The sequence below is a fragment of the Candoia aspera genome, chromosome 12, assembly GCF_035149785.1.
Source record: "Candoia aspera isolate rCanAsp1 chromosome 12, rCanAsp1.hap2, whole genome shotgun sequence".
Taxonomy (NCBI): Eukaryota; Metazoa; Chordata; class Lepidosauria; order Squamata; family Boidae; genus Candoia; species Candoia aspera.
Window position 1 is genome coordinate 6,679,206 of NC_086164.1, and position 24,215 is coordinate 6,703,420.

General features: G+C 39.9%; 1 protein-coding gene across 2 annotated transcripts in view; it reads right to left on the bottom strand.

Annotated features, from left to right (window-relative positions):
• Positions 1-24,215, bottom strand: part of THOC2 (THO complex subunit 2) — a 44,374-nt gene that overhangs the window by 12,190 nt on the left and 7,969 nt on the right. For both annotated transcript variants that reach the window (XR_010068642.1, XM_063313400.1), the window contains exons 4-28: positions 23,982-24,033; positions 23,366-23,436; positions 22,946-23,067; positions 21,772-21,905; positions 21,341-21,507; positions 20,679-20,771; positions 19,490-19,645; positions 18,778-18,950; positions 18,309-18,504; positions 14,965-15,006; positions 13,729-13,859; positions 13,534-13,635; positions 12,721-12,805; positions 11,820-11,913; positions 10,766-10,846; positions 9,715-9,811; positions 8,597-8,714; positions 7,256-7,435; positions 6,662-6,826; positions 6,204-6,479; positions 5,292-5,433; positions 3,947-4,104; positions 2,968-3,096; positions 1,035-1,166; positions 764-948 (exon numbers count right to left, since the gene is read on the bottom strand). Coding sequence is in view for 1 of the 2 variants with exons in the window: in XM_063313400.1 (XP_063169470.1) it covers positions 764-948; positions 1,035-1,166; positions 2,968-3,096; positions 3,947-4,104; positions 5,292-5,433; positions 6,204-6,479; positions 6,662-6,826; positions 7,256-7,435; positions 8,597-8,714; positions 9,715-9,811; positions 10,766-10,846; positions 11,820-11,913; positions 12,721-12,805; positions 13,534-13,635; positions 13,729-13,859; positions 14,965-15,006; positions 18,309-18,504; positions 18,778-18,950; positions 19,490-19,645; positions 20,679-20,771; positions 21,341-21,507; positions 21,772-21,905; positions 22,946-23,067; positions 23,366-23,436; positions 23,982-24,033 (3,281 nt within the window). In the remaining variant the exon portion in view is untranslated. The remainder of the gene's footprint in view (positions 1-763; positions 949-1,034; positions 1,167-2,967; positions 3,097-3,946; positions 4,105-5,291; positions 5,434-6,203; positions 6,480-6,661; positions 6,827-7,255; positions 7,436-8,596; positions 8,715-9,714; positions 9,812-10,765; positions 10,847-11,819; positions 11,914-12,720; positions 12,806-13,533; positions 13,636-13,728; positions 13,860-14,964; positions 15,007-18,308; positions 18,505-18,777; positions 18,951-19,489; positions 19,646-20,678; positions 20,772-21,340; positions 21,508-21,771; positions 21,906-22,945; positions 23,068-23,365; positions 23,437-23,981; positions 24,034-24,215) is intronic.

Consider the following 24,215-nt stretch of genomic DNA (forward strand, 5'->3'; position numbering starts at 1 on the left):
TATGAGCCTGTAGTAGCCATCCCACCAGGACAACAAAGAGAAAACAAAAATGGAGTTCTGCAGGAAAGTTGCAATGTCTTCCTTTCCTTCAGCTATCACCTGGCATTAGCCATTCTACCAGGTGACTAAAGCAGACAAGGGAAGCAAAGCCACTCCCATTCAGCCTCCTGAGAGACCATCAACTTCAGCCTTTCCTCTCCTTGGGCTGTTTCTAAAGAGCTCGCTTTTACAAGAACTTTAGCAGAAAAGCTCTATTTCTCCATTTGCTTTTTTCCTCTGCCCTCCCACACCCTTTTCCTCTCATGTCATTCTTGGAAAGCTGCAAGTCTGTAGGAAGGTGCAGTCACACTACTGATCTTGATAAGCTACCTGGGTGATCGATCAATCAAGAATGATTGCCAATTTAAAGGGACTGAACTTTAATCGTGCAATACTTTTTCATTTATCTCTCTTCTGTCAACTTCATTAAACTTGAGGATACACAGTATAAACTTTAAAAGGGTTTTGTTTTGAGAAAAAAGATTCTTGGGTTGGTTAATCCAAGACATTTTCCCATATACAAAAACCATTTTATAATGAATATAAATAAAAAAATTCACGCTACCCTCCCACCCCCGGATTACTGATAATACAATTTTTTTGACATCAGGCAAAACCAAACTCAGATCAAAAGCTTATCTAAAAAAGTGCTTCCGCAGTGTCAGGATGTCTTTTTGATACACTATTTAAATCTCTCTCTTTTTTTAAAGGAATATTTTGTTACCCCATTGCTAATGCATATAGATCCGGTCTCTTTTCTTTCTCTTCCTGGCAGATTTTATGGACTCTTCTTTCCAAGGCTTGGCCCAGGTTCACAACTTTTGGATACCATGGCAAAATTTTGGTCAGCACAATAAGGATATTTCTGATGTGTGTATATTCCCCTGTTTCGAGACAGTGCACAGATGCCTGGAAAAAAAAAAAGACCCCGGGAAAATATCAAACAAGGCGTCCCTCACCACTGTTCAGCCACAGCAACGCTGCTCCTAAATTACCTTGGTTAGCTTATAATGCCATTTGTGTACCACGTGTCGAAAATTTTCGTAGTCTAACTGGTCAGCTTTGTTCACAGCATCATAACCACTGGATCGCAATACAGTGATGAAGCCAGGATAGTTACCACATTCCTGCATGGGAAGAATGGAAAAACTTGTGATCGTATTTCATCAATATTAAATTATCTCCACTGACTCCCGATTCCTTTCTAGGCCCAGTTTAAGATTTTACTATTGGCTTACATAGCCCATCAAGACTTGGGACCACAGAATCACCCCCACCTTCCCCTTCGAAGCACAACTGGAGCTTCGGAATGACTGCTCTGCCACTAGCAAAAATGTTTTTATTCTCCCAGGCCTCTTAAAACTCACTGTATTCTTCTACACTGGAATTTTTTCATTCAACCTACTTCTTGGTTTTAGTTTTCGTTCTTTAGTGGCACTTTTAATCATTATTTTGCTTTGTAATTGTTTGTGTTTTGTTTGCATTTTTTGTTTTAGCTGTAATTATAGATTGGGGTCTTCAACACATCTGCAAACTTCCTTTGCAAAACTCTTGCTCCGAAGAGCAACACGCACACACACACACACACGCTTGAATGAAATCTACTACTGAAAATTCAAATTGTATGACTTTTAAAATTAAGCTGCCAATTTTACTTAGATGATGACCTCATACCTTCTAGAAACTAATCAACAGAACATTAAAAAGTCTAAGTACACTGTTTTACAAGAAAGGGTCACTGGGTAAGACAACCGAACTGCATTAATATGTGACTGTAATTCTCTAAGCCCACAAGCGAAAACAAGAAGGCTTCCTCCACTGAAGTCACTTGGAAATGCTGGCAGAATTGTGCCTTTGCATCATACCTTTCTCATCTGGAACAGTCTTCCAGTCCATGCTACAAGTCTTCAGTAGGACCAAATTAAGTTGTTCTTGGTGAAAAGGTGAAAAGTCCCCTGTGCAAGCACTGAGTCATGTCTGGCCCTTTGAGGGGATGCCGCTTTTGCGACGTTTTCTTGGCAGACTATAGAGCGGGGTGGTTTGCCATTGCCTTCCCCAGCCGTCACCTTCCCCAGCAAGCGGGGTGCTCATTTCACCGACCTCGGAAGGATGGAAGGCTGAGTCGACCTGAGCCAGCCACCCGAGAGAGAATCCAGCTTCCGCTGGGATCAAACTCAGGTGGTGGGGAGAGTTTCGGTTGCAATACTGCTGCGTTCTTATTCTGGGCAATACTCATCACCACATGGCTGGACTGTCACAATGTGCTCTGCTTGGAGCTGTTCTTGAAGACCAGCTGGAAGCTTCAGTAGTCCAGAATGCAGGGGGTGGTTTATTAGCTGGCACTCACCACCACAAATATATTACACCTGTGCTGGTTTCTGATTAGCATCTAAGTGCAATTCAAGGTCCTCTGGGTTCCCTATAAATCTCTATAGGGCCTGGTACCAAAGTATCTTCACAACCATCTTTTCCAACCAAAATTGAGCTGCCTAACCAATTTATCCTGGAAAAACTGCTGGTAGTTCCACATTTCTGTGAGGTGAGTTCTATGGAGGCTCATGGGTGCTGCTTTTCTGTAACAGAGCCGATAGCATGATGCTTAAATGGAGGTTGGTCTTCCAGAAGCTACTGAAAACAGCTGTTCTGGAGAGCCTACACTGATGCGTGATGTCTACGATGAACAACTGCTGTGGTCTTGGGAGCTACGATTTTACTCTTACGTAATTTAAATGTTTTATTCTGAAGGCTTTATTTCCTAATGTTTATTCCTGTAAACCACCAAGAGACTTGAGATGGTGTCAGGCAGTCAAACAGATAAATAAATAGACCTCATGGGGAAAAAAATAAAAACCTCCTACAGTCCAGTGATCTCTCTGCAACTCCCTTCCTTAAATGCATCAGGTATCCACGTCACTACTTTACACCTACCTTTTCATATATGCCTTTATCACTGTGCCACTGGGTTACAGTATCTAACATACAGCATAGAAATCTGCCGTACCGACTAGCTTCGTTTTCAGTGCAGCTGGCTACTGTATAGATTATATCGGAGAACACCTGCAAGAAATCCGTGCGCAAAATAAAAAAGTTACGCTAAAATAAAGAGGTTCCAATGTTCCTAACACTTCCCCCCCCCTAAAACATGTGAAGACAGTTTGAAATCCTCCCCTTTGAGTTTCCTGGTTTTATTTCAGTCTAAACTGAGGTCATAAGGCTACAGAAGATGGTTTTATGGATGGTTATAGATGACTGCATAGTCCATACGAAAAAAGTTCGTTGAGAAATCACTTTTCTGCTTTGATCATATCGAACTGCAACACTCTCACTTTCTGAAATCTTAAGTTGCTAGGTGAGGGATCCCCAACCTTTTCAAACCGGAGGGCTCATTTAGAACTCCCTCTTCGGGGGGAGATGGGCAGTAATAGAAATTTGAATGAATGAATGAATGAATGAACAAACAAACACTCTCACAAAATGGCTGCCAGGAGAGTCACCCCCAAACACTCCACATACAGCTTCCACTGACTGGAAGGCAAACCAGCGATCCTATTTCCTATCAACTCCCTTTGCCTCAGGGCCTTTTTGGCCACATTAGATAATTTTTCTCCTTGAAAGGTAAGCCTGTTTCCAAACAAAGCAACGGGCCACGAACACCTATCTCTTCCTACCCATCACCCACCCCTGGGGATCTATCTGGGTCACAGAGGCACTGCTGAAGAGATTACTCCTTCAGAGTGTGGATTTTGCAGGTTTCTGTTTTGTGAAGTCAAAAGCATCTAAAAAGAGAAGGAGAAGTTTTCACAACTGCTAATCTTTCCGCAAAATAGAGTGTTTTTTCCCTTGACAGAAAGGGCCTTTCAGTGATTCTAAGGGAATCAGAAGCCACACAAACTTAAGAGTTACTTACTCTGTCGTAACAAAGCAGTGTGGAAAAATTGGGTGTTTTCTGTTGATGCACCAGTTCTACAAAGCGGGCACAGTAAACAGCATCGATGGCAGAAAAGGTACAACGGGGAAATACACACAACTGCAGAAATTTTGTTATGGTCTCATTTTTCGTCGATTCTTAAAAAATTTAAAAAGGGGGAAAACAGTTATCATTATAGGACCAGTATAACTTGAATTTTAAAAAAAAATAATTTGGTTTATGATATTGTTGTAAGACATGCATAATACATTATTCTGATGCAGTGGTATTTATACACTATTGACTAGACATTGTTAACGCTCTAATGTTTAGGTAACCTAGACCATTAAACATAAAAAAAGGTATTATATCAGTATTAACTATGATTTAAAATGTTGATGTTAATGTACAAGATTATTTAGCTTTTATCCTTCAGGAGGATAACTTTAGATCTGTTTATGTTCATCCAGAAATGAATTTGGTAGACATGAGGCAAAAATCTCAAGTACACCCTTAGTGGGTAAAGAATCATCTGTGCAGAAGTGAATGCCCAGGCTGACAATGCCATCAATTTCTCAGACTGTGACTGCAAGGCAGGACTTAAAATGTCCTTTCTCTACACTTCCAGAAATCTCCCTCTTAAAATATATCAAAGTTAAAGCAGCAGTTAAATCTACCTTCATTCCCAGCCCCTGTTGGGAAACCAAATGGACATTCTCCAAGACAACTTGGCTAAGAGTTACCTTAATATAGAATTTAGCGATATTTAGCATCAGTAGGGGAGAAACTGCAAAAAACAAAGCACGCAATTCTGCAACAGGCCACCAATCTCTGAACTACATGTAAGACTGGGTCATCTTTACAACCCTCTTGGCCTAAGATTGGCCTTAGTCTGGTTAAAAGTAGGGAAAAAGTAGAGAGCCAGTTTGGTGTAGTGGTTAAGGCAACAGGCTAGAAACCAGGAGACTGTGAGTTCTAGTCCCACCTTGGCATGAAAGCCAGCTGGGTGACTTTGGGCCAGTCACTGTCTCTCAGCCCAACTCACCTCACCTCACAGGGTTGTGGGGAAAATAGGAGGAGGAAGGAGTATTAGGTATATTCCCTACCTTGAGTTATTTATAAAAATAATAAAGGCAGGATAAAAAAAATCTAAAAAATAAAATTTAAACAATTTAAAAATCTATCCCCTTTTGTGCATGTCTCAGAAGAAATGCGTTACAGAATTCAAGGTGATGGTGCCTCCCGTCTGAATCTAGATCACTGCAAAGGTGAAATGCCTACAAGCCTCTCCAAAGCTGCCCGTGTATCTATGGAGAGGACTTCAAGAGCACCCCCCACCACTTACTCGCAAGAAGCCAATTGTCCTTTTCAAGCTTCAGCCTTTGCAACACCCTTTCCACATGATCCAGCTGCTTCTTCTCCTCTTCCAGAAGTTTATCCTGAAGGGCTGTGCAGCGTTCTTTCTCTTTCTTCTTTTTATTTGGAGGCTATGGGAAAGAAACCCTGCGTTCACAACACGTTCTGTGCTTGTCACGAGAACTGTCCTCTTCCAAAAAATGGACTTCAACAGGCAAAAATTGGGGCTGCAGGACTACCTGCTCTTTGATAAGGACCACATTCTGCATTTTCTCTCCCTCTCTGCCATTATTCTGCTAACAAAAGAGCTTTAAAAGAAGTTCGGCTTCCTCCTCTAGAAAGCTAACAACCTGTTGGGTAGTCACTCATTCCTAGCACTTATATTCTTTACTTCCCCCATCCTGTATCATCAAAGGCACAGTCCTTTCAAAAAGGGGCTATGATTAAACAAAGATTTATAATTAGCAGTAGCAGCAATCAGGCCATACTTCCTTGGGGAGGCTGTTCTAGATTCTGGGCCCCACATGAGAAGGCCTAATTGTCAAACCCCACCCAAAGTATCACCCCCCCGCACTTATCATTCTTGAAATGACAGCTCCTACAGAGACAGCTTTAATCACGCTACATCTTCCCCTCCCCCCCAAAAAGCTATTTTAAGATACTCCATGGCAAGGAAGGATGGGGATTGGGATGAGTAGCCTCAACTGAAGTCACAGGTATTGGATGGACCAGGCTGGTGGGCCTGCAGGGTGGAGGTTTCCTATCTGTGTCACAGTAGAATACGGTATTATTTCACAGATGTTATTGAGTTTGGCACTTATCACATCTTTTCATGATCTGAGTATTTTTTAAGAACTTAAAAGGCTTCAGAAAACATTCCCGTTTGAAGTACACTACATACCATATCCTGATTGTCATCGATTGCTTTCATTTGGATTTTGAGTTTATTGACTTCCCTTTCGTAGCTACCACGGGGCACCGCCAGGTCGTACATTGTCAGGGACCAGAAGGTGGCATAGAACTGTGGACTGATATCATCCCAGACCTTTGGGAGGTGTAAGGAGATCACCGCATCATGGACAGGAGCCATCACAAGCTCGCAGGACGTGATGTATTTGTGAACTTTCTGCTGCTGCTTATTCCCCTTCTCGGCTTTCTTCAATTCATCATACTTCGACTGTTAAAGAAAAGAGAACACAGGCAAATATATAACCTGTTCTGTCAAACCGATTGCACTTAAGCATAAAATGTAAAACCTAAGAAATTAAATTATTATGACTGTGGATTGGGTCGGAGGGGTTTTGCCACTTCCAGCAATTTTCAAGAAAATGGCTCTGCGTACGTGAAATCTGTACTCACTGAAATATGGTGCGCATACATAGGCCTTGAAAGGAAAAAGGCAGCATCATGAGGAGTGTGAAATTCATTACAGAGAACATCGATAGAAGGCACTCGCTTGATATAATCCTCTGTGCTTAAATTGGATGCTAGAAATCCACCAAATTGTACCAAAGTATCATGGCACTAAAACAGAAAAACACGAAAGTATAAGGGGGTGCCCCGATTCTTATCAGCAGAGAAATGACATAATTTCAAATAAAATGTGGTATTTGAAAAAGAAGGGGAAAAAATGACAACTATCATTTGCAACACACACACAAGAATATTAGTGATAAAACCATGTGTCCTTCAGCACTTATACTGGTTATGTTGTTGTTGTTCTTTGAAAACTTAAAGTGGTTTCAAACATGACAATCCTGTCCAGTGAACTATACGCAGTCAGGAACGAAAACAATGGCACAAACAGAGCAAAGATAATGCAGCCAACCCAACCAATTACTCATCAGTCAGCAAAAATACAGCATGCAAATTCAGCCTTCTCGTACTTGTCTGTGCGTAGAAGTATTTTAAACATTTTAAGCTAATAAAAACAAATGATTACTTTCTACTTGCCTGATCATATAGCTTCCCCACCAGCTTCAAATGTTTCTCCCCTCCTTCTTGAAAAATCACACCATTGCGCTGTTGAGCCATGAGAAGGCACAGTGGAAGGGCAAGGTCGTGGTCCAAAAGTGCATCTTTTAATCTCTGAGAAGATTTCTTAGTGTTTCTGATCTGACCAAAATATCCACCCTGAACAAAGGAATTTTTTAAAATAAAGGTCAAGAAATCCAAATTGGGAAGAAACCATCCTCCCCAATGACTGCAACTCAAAAGCAGGTTTGGGGTTCAAATAACAAGCCTTAGCTACCATTCTCGTTGCTTCCTAGCATACTTGAAAATAATCTGTTACTTCTTGGGTTACCAGAAAAAATAGGTTACTTCTACACATGGTGACATGACTGTTTTCCACTTGTCCTTCAGAACAGGCCCATAACCTAGCTTGCCATCCTGAATTGCAGAGGCCAGCAGAAACTGCATTTTTTTAATTTGAAAAATCCTCAACTCTGATTTTTCAATAAATTCTCAATTGCTGAAAAGCAGTAATGACTTGGGATGGGGTAGGGGCACTCCCCAAAGATCTGCCTTCGATGCAATTAGATAAATCAATCCAGCTGTTGAAGTGCCTGAAATACTAACCCACTATGGCATTATACGAAGAATATCATTTGCAGCACAATTTTTGGCTACTCTTTTACCACTACAGCAATATTTATTGATAAGTAGGACTTAATGTGCTTCTTTTACAACTAGAAATTGGGGCATGTGTCAAGTTCTTGGAATGTATGTTCCCTTTACTCAGTCCACCCACCCTCCAGCACAATTCTTCCATTCACAATTATTAATGCTCATGGTGTTACTATACAGTTTTGACAAACACTGCCATTATTCTCTGTTAATCAGGATATTTAAAATCAGGTTTGAAGATAGGTTTCAAAACTCAGCTTGACAGCAAATGGTGTAATTTGCCTATGGTGTAATTTGTCAAGGATTGGTGCTGAAAAATTATGACATGAAGGAAAGAATTCAAAAACTTCCAGAATGTTTCTGATCTTGTAATCTGGTCTAATGACTATGAGCTTCATATATGCACAAATGGTCTCATTTTAAGTCTTTCTTTCCACAGCTGAGACAATCTCATCCACCCACGCTTTGAGATTACACTGAATTAAAAATAGGTTTTAAAAAGGCGATAGATATAGAGCCACTGACTTGCCCTGCTAGTTTGATGCCATCTTGCTTTAAAATCAATTAAATATCTCATCAGGTGAAATGGTAGGTGAAACATCCTAAGCGATCACTGCTGCATTTTTAATCCCCTGTATTTTTCTTTCCCTTCAACATGCAACGCACCTCTGCCTTTAGCTGCTCCCCGCCAGTCATGGCTTCTAGCTGTTCCATTGTCATTTCTTCAGTGATTTCAATTCCAGCCATTTTTTGAACCACTTCTTTCAAAATAAGGAGGTCAAAACTATAGAAAAGAACCAAGGGGGAAAATAAAGCAAAACTAAGCACCGAATTGTATGGAAACAAAACTGATTTACAGTACAGTATATATCACCCCCGCTCATATCAGGGCCCTTCCATAACACCTTCTGAAATTGCTTTACATCTTAGGAAACATTATTTCTATAAGCTGTATCAACCTCATCATCAAAACCCCAAATCAAAACTTCATTTTTTTCAGATACAAGCAAAAAGTCCAAAAGTGGTTTCCACATAGAAACAAATCCAGCCAAAATTGTTTTCTCTTTTCAATGCTGTCAGTTTTGCCATCTCTGCCAGTTCCATTAATTTCACCCTCCATTCTTCTACGGTGGGAATCTGTGTCTCCTTCCACCTTTGCGCATGCAGAAGTCTTGCCACCGTTGTCATATAAAAAAAACAGAGTCCCAAATTTTGTTTCAAGTTTACTAGGGTTTGATTTAGGGTGAGAGATGTATGTATTATGCATTGTATTTGTATCTGTGCTGGAGAAGGTCAGAAGTCACTCTTTCTGTATTGCTTTTCTAACTATTTCTGCACTTTTTAGTTTGTCTGATTTCTTTTAGTCTTTTCTTCCATCTTTTCTACATTTTGTATTTTATCTGCATTCTGGAGCTTTAATATGGTTTTGTAAAAGAAATGAAATTGCTTTACATCTGAAGCACAAACCACTTTTCTCCACTTTGGTGCAGAGTTACAAAATGAGGACAGCTACTACAAAGAGCAGGCCCAACGTAACCGCATTGCTGGGCATTGTGGAAGACTGTGTGCATTCCACAAACACTGCAATATGACTTTACAAGAAAACACAATTTGACCTGCACTGCTCAAGACTCCCAGTCCAGCCCTGGAAGGTGCTCAAAGAGCCCCATCTGCTCACCCAGCCATCCATGCTTTGAGATATTAACACACAATCCCATGTGATGGCACGCTTAAACAGTTTAACGTGATGGCTATGAAGGCAAATACAATTACATTCTACTCACCTTTTTCCTGCCTTGAGTTGATTTGCCACATACTGGAGGAGTCCAGCAAGTTCTATAGGGTATTTTCGAAAAACAGCGCCACAGAAACTTGCTAAGCCTAAAGTGAACAGGAGAAAAGGAACAGGTCTGCGCATCTGGTAACCGCCCAGCAACCTAGTCCTGAACTTCGTAAGCCAGAAATCAGTCCTCTTGGAACCCGTCTTACGAACTTCCCAAATATTCCAGCAGATGATTTACAGGTTACTGACCACAACTCTTCCTTGTTTCCTTTGCTGCACTCACTCCAGAACAACCAGTAGCCTATGTGACACAATAGACAACCAGAGACCCGCAAAGACCTCCCCATATTGATTGATTCTTCCTTTCTTTCGTATGTGACAGAAGGGGAAAGTATTAAATATGTGCCTGTAGGATAAGAGGGACCACTGAACACGGGCACCATGGCATTCTGGACTAGCTGAAATTCCTGGGTGGTCTTCAAGGGCAGCCCCATATACTGTGGGTTCTACTGATCTGATTTAGAAATAACAAGAGCGTGAGCAACCATTTCCAGTGCATCCTGTTCCAGGCAAGGCTGCAGTTGGTGCACCAGCCAAAGCTCTGCAAAAGCCCTCCTGCCCACAGTCTCCATCCATTCTTTAAGCAGGAGCCATGAGTCCAGAAGGACCCCCCGATTGTAAGCTTGCTGTTCTGGGGGAAGCACCACCCCATTAAGAGCTAAAAATGGTATAGCCCTGGAATTAACAGCCATTCATCTTGTTTGAGTTGATCAGTGGGGCTTGGCTGGCGAAGCAGAGGTATGGGAGAAAAGGGGGTATGGGAAGGTTGTGGGGAGGAGCAGGCAGGGTGGTAGGTATGCCTGGCAATGCAAAGGAGGCAGGCTGTGTGTGTGGAAGGTATCTAATGGCAGATTTTATTTCGGATGGACGTTTTAATTTTTTGTAAATCCCTCTATGCGCTTCCAGAAGAGTGCTGTAGAAATGAAACCTGTAAAGATCGTCTTTCTCCAATTGTTTCAGCTGAAGGAAATATGCAATAGACCAATACTTACTCTGAAGCCAACTGGAGATTGTAGTGTCATCATGCTTCATCCTCTCCTTCTCAGGATTTGCCAGTGCTTCAATTATGCAATCTGGGACGATGCTAAGGAGGAGTTCCACTGAGTTGTTGAAGTCAGCATTGAAAGACATCAGAGGATGCCGAGAGCTGAGAAAGTCAGTCCTTAAGACGAGGCCTAAAAAGGTCTGCCTTTGCACTGTTACCACATGGAAATCTTTAAACTACAGCACAGGGAACAGGATGGTGCACAGGACTCCCCAACCTGCCGCTCTCCAGAAATGGGAGACTTTGGTTCTCTGAATTGCCAAGCCACCATAACAAGTGGGGATTGTCTGAGTTGGGGGTCTTCTGCTCCTGAAAGGGACCAGATTGGGGAAGTCTGCAAGAACTGCAGAACAAGAGAATACTTCAGCAAGGCACCATGGGGGGAAGCTATAGGAAAAGGGAAGGTTCCATATACAATATATCACCTGAGCTCCTGTTTGAAATGCAGGATACAAATCTAACGAATGTGTAAATATACATTTCTTAGTAAATACCACTAAGAAAGCAAATATTTTTCTATCTCTCCCATCACTTCCCAGTACTGCTAATTCTTAAAATCAAGAACAAAAAACACCCTTAAGGAGTTTGTTTGGGAAAAGCTGCAGCCCTCCCAGTCTACGATGGAGTGGATGATTTGATTGTATCTTGGGAGCTTAGTTCTATTGAACAATTACACTAACTTGCACCACTCGAGTCCCCGTAGTTAGAATTTAACAACATTTGTGCCACATGGCAAAAAGAAGAGGAACTTTTTAAAAAGGTGCAAGAAAAACTTCAAAATGCTTTAAGTAACTTACCAAAAGAAACTTAGGAGATGTAAGTCACTGTATAAGAGATTACATTTCCAAGTTTGAATTCAGTATAGCAAGAACTAGCAGCCCTAAGATGGTTAACAGTGGATCACCCTGGAGTAGTCACTCATGAGAGAACTAGAGAGACAGCAGAAATGTAAAAGACAACTATGCGGTAAATCACAATTCTAGGAAACTGGCAAAGGATACAAGCCAAAACATCATAGTTTAGTGAAGTGAGGTATTTCAACGAATCAACAACTGGAGTTATTAAGTTATCGTATTTCTGAATCTGGGACAAAATCTGAAAAGAATAAGTAAAAATCAAATGTTTCAAGGTATATCTATACATTCATGAGTCTTTCACATTTTTACAGAAATTATTTCCGTGATATACAGGTAGTCCCTGGGTTACAACCAATCGTTCAGTGACCGTTCAAAGTTACGACGGCACTGAACGAGGGGACTTACGACTGGTCCTCAGAGTTCTGGCCACTGCATTATCCCCACAGTCAAGTGATCGTGGTCCAGGCACTCAGTGCCTAGCTTGCGATTAAGTCGCAGCAAGCCACAGTCACGTGATTGTGATTTCCCAACATTCCCTGCTGGCTTCCCACAAGCAAAGTTAACAAGGAAGCCAGCAGGAAGTTGGAAGTCACTCCTGCTGCTTTTTTGCCCAGTCGCACTCTGTAGCACCTGCCCATGCCACACCCTGCTCATAGCTCTCACCTGCTGGCCTGTTTGCCTGGGACTCCCACCTCTTCCTGCTTAATGACCCATGCAGTCCTGGGGTTACAACAGCAACCAGGACTGCCAGGATTGCTGTCACTAAGCAATGCAGTCACATGACATCACACTTTACGACTGCATTGCTTAGTGACAGAAATTCCGGTCCCAATTGCCATTGTAACCTGAGGACTACAATTTCCTCTAATTCATCCATTTCCTTTCATTTACACATCTAAAATCAAGTTGCAGTGCATTAACAAGGCAATTTATTGTAAAATTTTGGTAAACCTATGCATTTTGTACTCAGTATGCTTTAAACTAAAAATGTTTCAAACATTTGCTGCAATAACAGATACATATTTCAATTTAGCTTGCCACATACATAGTCAAATAAAATGGTTGGATTGCTGTGACTCAGTTTCCCAATCTGTCTTCCAGAAGGCTTTACGTTTTCCTTGGTTAAACGCCTGTAAGAGAATACTGCACTTTAGTTCCTTTCTTTTGCAGCTTTCTTTGTTAATTACAATTTTAATTTGCTCTCCTGTGAATAAAGTTTAAGATTGTCCTCTCCAAATCCTGAGGAAAGCTGCATATATTGTCACATTTCATATATAATGAATAATAATTATCTTGAGTTTAAGGGTGCAGATCAAAATAGGAAATCATACTTGTGATATACCAGTGAACCATCTGACTACATATCATGCTTCTAATCCAGAAAAAAATTAAGCAGGTTTTAACTCACTGTTTATTTTGTTACGTAAACTAGCATTATTTAAGCAACAATTCCTGAATTTCACATTTTTTATTATTGACCACAGGAAGTTTTGCTCCATGCAACATGTTGTATTTTAGGAAGTATAGAACTGTGACACTCTTATCAGATAATTAGCCAGTGATCCTACATACATTTATCTTATGAATCATTTCCCCTGAATAAAATAGGATTTGCTTCTATATAAGCATGCAACAAGAATGAAATATGTTCAAAATTAACTTTCTGAGAACACCAAGAACTGCTTTGGACTAGGGGGTTAACTTCTGCAAAATGAGTGGCCAACCGTACGACGGCCAGACCAGCGTGGTTTGGAGGAGTAATGGAATGTCCTGGACTTCTCCAGAACATTCCATTCTGGAGTGTTTGGTTTTGCCCATTCTTAATAGGAATGCTTACTCAAACAAATATTTAACGTACTTCATTATATATTTGGCTCTGTCAATTGTCTGAGCTTTCACTTTTACCAGCAGTGGGTGACTATTGTATGTTTCATTCTTCCACTGGCCATAGAGACGATACCTAGTAAAGAAAGCAGGGAGAAAGGAAGACATTTACGTATTTTTCCAAAGACTCTGAAATATTCTCTTTAAAACATTCTAGGTAATTACTCACCGGTGCTGGTATGGAAATGTTTTAAACATCCCCCAGAGTTCCTCAGACATGCATGCATTGCAGTCCATCAGAGAAAGAGAAGGAAGCAAAACCTGGTCGGTGATACTCAGCAAACAGCTGAATAATACCTCCTGGGGAATGGGGAAGAGAGGGGAAAACCAAAAGTAATACGTTCAGACCTCTCTTTAATTTGCTGAATCTGATTTTCTGCAACTTTATCAGGCATATCTGTCTAACAAGATTCATTTCTATTTATATGCCAACTGCCAGAAGACCCCCAACCCTCATTTTAAATAATTAAAACAAGGGAAAACAGAGACGCTTGATAAGATTGGGACATTTGGACGAGATCTCTTTCCCATCTTGGATAAACCTGCAAGGGAGAAAATTAGGGAGCAATCGTAATCAGGTCCACAAGATTACAGAGGCCCCTTCACATAACAGTATGCCAGGATTGTAGTGAATTGGAGCTTCTCAGTAAAGAAAAAAGTGCAGCTCATAGAATCATAGGGTTGGATGGGACCCTGGAGGCAGGAATTCCGAGGCAGGAATGGTTGTCCAATCTTTTCTTGAAACCTCCAGCAATGGAGCACCCACAACTCCGGGAGGCAAGCTGTTCCACTGCTTAACAGTTCTCACTGTCAGGAAATTCCTCCTTATTTCCAGGTTGGATCTCCCTCTAAGAAGCTTCCACCCAGGGCTTCCTGTCCTAGCTAGCAAAACCTGGGCTCATTCTGGGTCTAGAGATAATGTTCAGCAGTCTGACAAAAGTGGGATTTGTAAGTGTTCTCAAGTAATAGACAACGAGAGCTGATTTTAGGGAGGAGCACAGAGAAAGCTCAGGAATGTCTATGTGGCATCCTGAAGTCATCAGCATTTTTCATCCACCTCCCCTTCCCTAAAACCAGCTTTCTTCCACAGTCATGCCACCTCTAACTTCTTGGGAGTGTTGTTTTCTCAATTCCATAAATGGAAATTGGTTCTTTATGCAAGCCCTGGACTCCTACCCTGGACTAGAGAGACTTTGAACTAGATAAAGCCAGTTAAGAGATTGTTCTTCTTCATCCAGAAGACAACTAGACTGGCAGGCGACAGAGTCAGTCCTATGGAGTGTCACTTGTACAATGCCTATGTCAGCCGGCAATGTGTAAGAGTACCTGGATAACTCATTATTAGTCCTATCTTGCATCAAATATTACAAGTGCTGCCAAGAAGATAACTTTAAAAAAAAATTACCATTTTCTCTTTGTCCTCTTGTTTGCTTCCATCAGACTGGTACTACAGGAAAAAAGGAGGATAGGTTAACTGCTAAAATGCAATGGCTTCAGACCAAAGAGACAATCCAGAGCAAGTTGATGAAAACCTTTCCTCTTCCCAGCTTCAGAGGAAAACATCTGAGTCAGAGCAATCAGGGCAGGACTATATTCTCTGAACCTCTGAAAGTGAAAGAATGTGGTGTGATAGCTCCCTCCACAGTGTGGAATGCAGGAGAAGGAGCTGCTGAACTATGGATCTCCATCCTCAATGGGCTACAAATAAATTACTCTCACAAATTCCTGCAAATGATCTGGCTTGCGCTTAACACCAAACCAAAGTTTGGCATTATTAGGTGTAGTTTTGCACATACGCATCTCCCTCTTCCCCTCCCCAAAATGGCTGCAAGAAGACACATTGCGGTCTTGGCCAACCAAGTCTTTCAACCAATCTTCCAAACTTCAACAGAGTGTCCATACACAGCTGGTTTAAGCTCAGGACTCTTCCAGGGTGGCTGAAATGGCCCATGTTGAACCTGAAAAACTGTATGGATACACACCCCTCTTTAACATTGTGTGAACCCAGTAAACGCAATGCAACCTTGAAAAAACACAACTTAGCACCAAGTGTTAACCCAGGCAGTGGTGGTGGTGGTGGTGGGAGCTTACTTTATGCCAGGAAACAGATTTTTCTAATTAATGTTAGTTCTATATGAGTGCTGTGATTTAAGCATGTTTTTAATTACTTTGGTCAGCCAGTTTGGGTTCTTTTTAGTAGAAAATTGGGATTAAAGGTTTTTAGATAAACAATTCTTTTCCTCCTCATAGCTGTACTGGAAAAAGAGAGTGCAAACCCCAAGGCTGCTTATTCACATTACCCCAAAGAAGATCCAGTGATATCTACAGATCCTGGAAATGTGACAATTAGCTCCTCTCCTCCAAGAAACGAGCAGGCAGTTAAGACGTTTTGTACTAGCGAATTAAAAACAAAATCAGCTCTCAACCCTATGTTGTCTTTTATTTTGCAAGACATCTGGAGATAGTTCTCAGCAACCTGCCAAATTCTGACTTAGGTTTACAAGTGCTTATCTGAGTAATTAACAGATGTTTGGAAGATAAATTTCACTGCACTTTGCACAGAATCTATTGTAACTGCCTGTCAGCTATTTAACAGTGAAATTACACAGGGCCCTTTTGCTGTATAAAAAGGATTATAATTTTCTCTCACAGTAGACTGACAACAGCATGGTTTTATTTATTGTACATTATTTGAATAGCAACAGAATTCCCAAAGAAACATGACAGGATCAGAATGACATAAAAATGTTAACTTGCTTATACAGTTTTAATATTTGCTGTTTAAACAGGCCATTTAAGACAGCAGAGACCTACATTAACTCAGTTTTCTCTTTAGCCACCTGCCTTTGAAATAGCTTATGAATAATAAGAAAATAATGATTTTAAAAATGAAAAATAATAGAAAGGAAGAATGAGAGCTACAAGACATCTACAGATACCTTAATGGGAAAATGCTATTGTGGCCTTCTAGAACTGCTTGCTTCAAGAGCAGAATTGCTAAATGGGGTTAATTCAGAATTATAAACCAACTACGAAGACCTTTTGGGCACTTGAACCTGATGTAGTGCTGTAAAAAATTAATGCATCTCAAGTTGGGCGTTTCTTCTCCTCTCGTTTCATTTTCCAACTTGGAATTGGAAGTGTCTAATCCTTTCTTTGAGGCAACATTTGCTAGTCTAGCTAAACCTGAAAAACTTGTACAGAAATATCTTTGTTTTGGTCCTTCTGTTTGGATTACTGCAACGTGTCATACATTAGGGGTATGCCAGGTGTCCAAACGTGGAACTTTCTGACCCTGAACTAGATTGAAATGGGGGCTCCAATCTCAGAATGGGCCCATTTCTGATACTAATGGATCAATTCAGAATCAGAATGTTGTGCAATGAATCATTTTGCACACCGTGAATATGCATGGGGTGTTTTTTTTGAGGGGGAGGCTGGAAACTCCAGATTACTGCTTAAAATACATTATATGCTAGAATTCTGCCATCATCCTTTGCTTCTGTGCCTTGACTCCTCTTGATCTGTCAGGCCATTCAAGAAATGGATCCAGGGCATGTTTTCCCCCCATATCCACTATTCAGACCTTTATACCTTCTCCAAATGTGGCATATAGAACCAGTAATGGGGCTTTCAGACAGAAATACACTTCCAAGTTCACTCGGCTCATGTTATCTTTAAAACATCAGACAATTACCCTTTTTTGCAGTTTCCACCAGCATTTAAAATCTGATTTAGCTTTAAACTCATTAACTTATTGTTCACTCCTTCAGGCTGCACCATCATCACCTTGGTTATTACACTAAATGATTGCATTTCTTTGATCCAGAGAATTGTTTGTTACAGGCTGGTAAATACTGTCCATCTTTTGTTAGGTAGTAATCGATGAAAGTTTTAGGTTAGCTGTAAAAAGTGCATTGTTCCATATTTGTAATCAGTAAGAACTTATTATTCTCTCATCCCTATCTTTAGGAGGCTAATATCTCTTTCTTCAATTAAATCAATGGCAATTTTTCTTTTGAAATCTTCCCAGGACTCTCTGCTCCCCTTCAGCATATGCATTGGGGGGGGGGGCATTGTGAAGCAGACATGCTTTATGTCACATAGGCAACATGCTGCACTTGGCAACCTCATCCAAAAGGAAGTGTTTCTGAGCATGTGCAGAGTCCACTTTCCACAACAAGAGAGTAAGAGCACTTTGTTGCCAAGATGGGGAGCACTTTGCTCATCTGCTCTGAATGACTACCTCTCAAGCACCCCTTCAAAGCTCTATATACCCCTAATAATAATGAAAAGGCATTCAAGGTATATTTAAATGTGGAAGGACAGTAGTCCTCACTTAACAACCATTTGTTTGGTGACGGTTCAGACTCATGATGGTGCTGAAAAAAACAACTTGCAACCGGTCCTCACACTTATGACCATCACAGCATTCCCACAGACATGTGATCACAATTTGGGCACTTGGCAACCAGTTCACATTTTTGACCGTCGCAGTGCCCTGTTTATTGCCATTTTTGACCTTTCTGGCTGGCTTCTGACAAGCAAAATCAATGGGGAACTGCATGATTTGCTTAACGACCATGTGGTTCACTTAACGACCACAGTGATTCACTTGATGACTGCCACAAAAAGGTAATAAAATCAGGTCAGATTCACTTAATGACCGCTTTGCTTAGCAATCAAAATTCCAGTCCCAATTGTGGTTGTTAAGCAAGGACTACCTGAAATAGCTTTAAACTGACCTACCTCTTTCATAAATGCTTTCCCAAGACGCAATACTTTTGCAAACAGTATGGGATCATGGGAGAGATGTGGGCCAAGGTAGCAAAGCATATTGAATACTTCTTTTCTTAAATCTTCAAAATGTTCTATTTGCTTTGGGGCTTTCTTGTTTTGTAGAGGGGCAATTGGTGTTCCTTTGGCACCTTTGGGGACCCCAACTCTGAAATGAGAAAGAAAAGTTATTTAATCAATTCTGTAAATTTTAGCTTTGTGAGCTTGTAAAAATGTCACCCATGCAATACATAACCCTTTTCCAAACCAAAGGCCTTAAGAGTAAAAATATTTATAAACATCCCATGTAATCTCAGCTGTGAATTCAAAAACTCAGGAAGTTTCAGTCAAGCAAGCCTAAAGTTATGCAATTACCCGTTCATGAAATTATGCACGATACATATTATTTAATCAATTTATTTGGCCTGCAGACCCCATTCACCTTCGATAGAGAGGTTCAATCATCACATGTAGAAGCTGGCAAAGAGCAACGGCAATAGGTTTGTGTGAAGTTGCATAAAATGGAGGCATCTGGTCCATAATGTTTTGTGCATGCTGCCAATCACCAATTTTTAACATGGCTTCTAATAAACCCAGTTTCTGGTTATCTGGTGGCTGAAAAAAAATTACCAAGCAGAGGAAAGTATTTTTTAGAGCAGAAGCCTACCTTTGCTTTCTCCCAAGACTATTACAGAAAGCATGTTTTCCAAACATCTATATATCAATTACACCGTTACTCCATTCCTAAACATTAGGGCTGAAGTAACCTGGTTAAAAAACACTGCATTTTTAAAATAAGATTCCTGATTAAACCATACAGTTCCTCACATATAGATTTGGGTTCCGAGAGCTAGCATGAGAGACAGTGAAGCCCAGGTCTGTCAACAGCAGAAATACTTTATATTCAATTTATGTTTGTTTCTGTGCGGGGCTAAAATAGAAAATATCCCTTTTCCATCAGCCACATCTTCCCTGCAAGTCTAAGAAAAATCGATTTCCACCAGAACTGTGCTATAATCATGGTTTGTTAAAATGGTTGCTTGATCACATACAGCACTGCTAATCTAGGAAAGTTCTGTCTAACAATATTCTGCTTGATAATTAGGTCCTCAAATCTGATTTCATGGCAGGAAATCTGCGCTGCTGGAACTAACCTTTTCTATTTTCTCCTCTTCCTTCTCCTTTTCTTTTTCTTTCTCTTCAGTCTTTTCAGAAGATAGTACAACCATGGTAAGTTTCCTCACAATCTGTTTAGCCTCGCCAATTTCCCGTCTGTGTTCCTCAAGGATCGCGTGATCTGCTGGAAGTAGCTAGAGAGAGGATTGGGATATTAACTTTCACATAGTGGTTTTCTCTTTGGTAGGTATCCCTGCCATAATCCCCAGAGTGCTACTTGGCACGAGCTAAATAATTCTATGCATTCAGATATATTCTGAACTTGCGAACCATTTTTGAACCTCCTACCATTGGCCTGAAAACGGTCAACACAAAGGGACACTGCGCACTTTTGTGACCGTAAAAAGGAATCTCCTGATGCTGGAGACAGGAAGGCTTTGCGTTTGTCTTCAACTCGCTTCTCTTTCTATAGCTGAACAAACATTTTACCCTGGGAATCCCATTTGGAACACTGTTTGGAAATGTGAGCTGCGTAAAATAGGGTTATATGCTTAATTTTCCCCTTTCCCCCTTATTGTTAAATAAACTGTTAAGTGTTAGTCATTTAACTATTTCGCATGACACAAAGGTAAGATCTGTCTGGAATTTATTTGTATGGGTCTTACATTCCAACTCAAATCTTTTATCCTTGCGTTGGCTAGACTTACCACATGGCAGGGCTAAGAAGCCGATTTGCATCTTAAACCATGACTGTCCACCTGATCTTCCTAAGACAAGAACAGGTAGAGCTCATCCTGAGCTTTGCATATCACACCTTTGTGGAAATGATTGGCAATAGCAGGCAGCAAAGCTACTGGCTGTGTTGTGGGCTAACGTACCATTTCATTTTCCTAATGTCCTTCTCCTTCAAACACTCATAAACCCTTGAACTCCCTCTGAAAATTATCTACTTATTTTCATGAAAAGCAGGACTACCTGCATTACTAATCGATAATAATACATTGTATGTAAATCAAAGGAGAGAGAGGTAGTCTGCGCTAAAAGTATGTTTTTAATATTTCTTTCTTGAGAATGAGAATGCCTTCTCTTCACTGAGAGAGACTACCAGTATGGTTGTAACACATCTACCATCACAAATTAGACAGAAAAGCCCAGAATTTGGGAGAGGCTGCCTTCTGCGTTTAACAGAATATACATGTTATTAATAAAAGCAAATAAATAACTTACGTGCACATAAAGGTCTTCCAGATCTATTAGGTTATGCTGCAAAAGGACTGCAGCAACTCTGTACAAAGAGACCGGTGTCTCTCCATTTGGTTCCTACAGAGAAAAAGTATACTTTTAGGATATGAAGTTATATTAATAAGAACACAACTTGAACGCATGTCTGAGTCCAACTCCCTTTCATTCCCTAGCATCAACTATGTAATCTGCAGTTTCTTTAAACCAGCCTTTCTCAACCTTTTGACCGTGGAGAAACCCTTGAAATATTTTTCAAGCCTTGGGGAACCCCTGAACATTCAGGCTCAAATATAGGCCAGAAGTTACAAAAGTATTATATTCGTTTCACAGGCAGGCCTGTATATATGCGTTAACAGTGTTCTTTAACTGAAAATAAAGAATGAAACTTACCACTTGCCCGAATTTGAAATAATTTTAAAAATAAATTGTGATCTCCCAGGGCACCCCTAGTGACCTCTTGCAGAACACTAGGGTGCCACAGAACCCTGGTTGAGAAACCCTGCTTGAAACTAATCCTGGTACAACAAAGAAAACAACCCCACCCAACACACAACTATATTGCTTTTCCCCTCCCTGTTAGTATTTCATACTAAACAATAAATCATTGAGATAATGGAAGGATTTTAAGCTGTGAATTTATGTGTTACCTGATAGAATTTGAATTTGAATCCAAGTATATGGCAGAGTGTTTGAGGTTCACACATATACATGTATGACTCTATCAGAGGTACAAAGAATTCATCATATTCTGGTCTACACTCATAGACTTCCAAAATAATATCCAATACTCGGTTAGGATCCAGGTTAAAACATCCTATTAAACCGATGGGAGATATTAAAAATTACTTCTGTCCAAGACAACTAAGCAAACAAAGTTAAGGAAATATTACCCTCTACTCTAACATTAATTTACCAAATATCTTCAACAGTCATTAATATCAGGAATATTTCTTTTAACCCAGGAAACTGTAAGTTATAGAAGAAAGTGTGAGAAAACTCAAAATGCAGTAAATCTAAGATATATAGCAATATAGGGAAAAATACAATCAGATAATCTGTCTCAGAAAACATGCCTTACCTATTAAAGATTTGATATTTTCTAGGATCAATTCACTAGTGATATTTCCAGATAAATCTTGTCCTAGCTCAGCAATCAGTTTTGCATAGCCTTCATTCTCTTCTCTTAATAAATTAAATTTCTGTTGCTTATAACTACAGTTCAACAAATGAAGAAAAAATAAAACATACATTCAGTCTAGGAGATTAGCAGTTGGAGTAAACTAATAAATCTTTACATTTACATGTCTCTAGATTTTTCACTCTCAGTCTTTCTATCATACAGAACCCTGAATCTTGATATGCCAATAAACCATGATGTTTGCTTACAGCAGGAGCTCCACAATCATGACCTAGCTAGCTAACATGCTTTACTGTAGACAAGTAAGAAGCATATTTGCACATAAACCTTTTCTTTTGCATTTTTAAATCAATAGACTTTGGGCTGTTCTTTTCCTGGCCTTGAGAGTTGGAGAAATCTGTTCAATGTTTACACAATGGTTCTGCATAGTCTGAGATTTGCTGGATCCCAATCTCACCAGTTTTAATCTTTATACTCTGGAACTTTTTGCCTTGCATTTTCATAAATGTAAAATGTGGTTTAGTTCATTACTGAGAACAATTATGATCCCAAATGCTTCAAGCATTTGGTTAGAAAGCTGTAAAAAAAGATCTTTGTGGTGTTCATAATGTCTGATATGCTCAGTTGTAGAATATCTTGACATTTCTGTTGCAAAGGCCTGATAGTTACATTAGAGACTAATAATAGAAGTATTAACATTAATCCCCGAATAAAAAGTAGATATTTTACAAGCATATTTTAAAGTGAATGAGAACAATTAATGAACCTAACTAAGTGGATATTATTTTACAGGTGTCTTGCTGTGTGATACACAAATTGACAAAATAGTTATAAAAGACAAAATATTGTGCCTGAAAAATGACACAAAGACCAAATTCTAAAGGACTGTGTTCAGTGTTACACAAACACACACAGAATATGGGATTTTTCTCTCATACACACAGGATCCTGTATGTTAGAAAATTCCTCCAGAGCAGCAGCTCAACGTAAAAAATGGGCAACCCTTTCATGCATACATCACGTTGCCTCTACTATGCATGCAGCAATGGCTTTTCAGTGTTTGGAAATGCTACTTAAATACCACTTTCTTTGTGGAATGTAAAAATATACTTACAAAAGTTTTGTCTTTATTTTCACAGATTTCTGATTAAATTGCTGAGACTGCTTGATAAGCCCTAATGATTCCAATGTTTCTGGGTCTAGACGCTCTTTTAATATAGTATCTGAAACCAGGTACTGTAAAGAAAGAGAATGTGAGTCTTATTCACTACTGAATCTAACTTAATGTTATCTTTCAATAAGAATGAACCACCTTCTGGGACCAGAGGTAATATGGTCTTTGAACAGCATGCCAGAAGTTGCAACCCTCCAAGGACAAGCAGAATAAGGACAAATAAATGAATGAGGTCAGGAGAAAAGCTAAATTTGATCTGATCTCATTTAGTAGGGGGACGAAAGTCCTAAACATTTCCAACATACACATTTTGACAACTTCTCTTCCCCATCTTTTAAAAGAAAATAAAGAATAACTCACCAAACAAGCTAACACCAACTGCATGAACTGATCTCGCTTGCTTTTTTCTTCTAAACAACTAGTTTCAATGTCTACAAAACCAACAAACAGCATTAAAATATTAAGTACAAAAAGAATTCATCATGGAAATCATTGTCTAATTGCTCAGACTTCTGCCCTGTGAAGAGATCCAAACTCAGGAAATATAAGGAAATACAATATAAGGAAATGTCCTGGAAACAATTACTCATATTGATGCCTGGGACTAACTTATAAAACTGTACCATGGAATTTACTATTGATCCGACCATTTCAGTGATTAAAAAATTGTACATTGTACAGAAAACATAGCACTGTGAATATGAGAAAGAATCCGTTGACCACTGAGCATGCTCTGACTTCACCGAGATGCTTTTTACATTTTTTCTTTTCCTAAATGTGTGCGCGCTTCTTCAGACCTCATGATTTCCCTGTCAACGGCCAAGATTTCTTTTTGCAATGATGCAACGATGATGATGGCTTTGAGCAAACTCTTAAGATATGCCTTTCAAACAAATCGTTCGCGTCTTTCCTATGGATTCTTCCTTGAAACTATTAAAAATAACCAAACTGAGAAAGTTAAAGGAAGGAGACCTACCTAATATGCAGAATACATCAGCTAGAATGGAGGGCATGTCATCCCGAAATTCCTGTTAAAAGAAATCATTAGGCAAGAAACATTTTTCTTAAAAAAATACTGAGATTACAGCCTGCAGTTAAGGTAGACCGACACAAATCTTAAGTTGCACAAGGCTTTCTCATCTAAACTACAATGGCAAATGTCTTCTCCAATATAATTAAGAGGTCATCAGCCATAAACCATTATAAAACA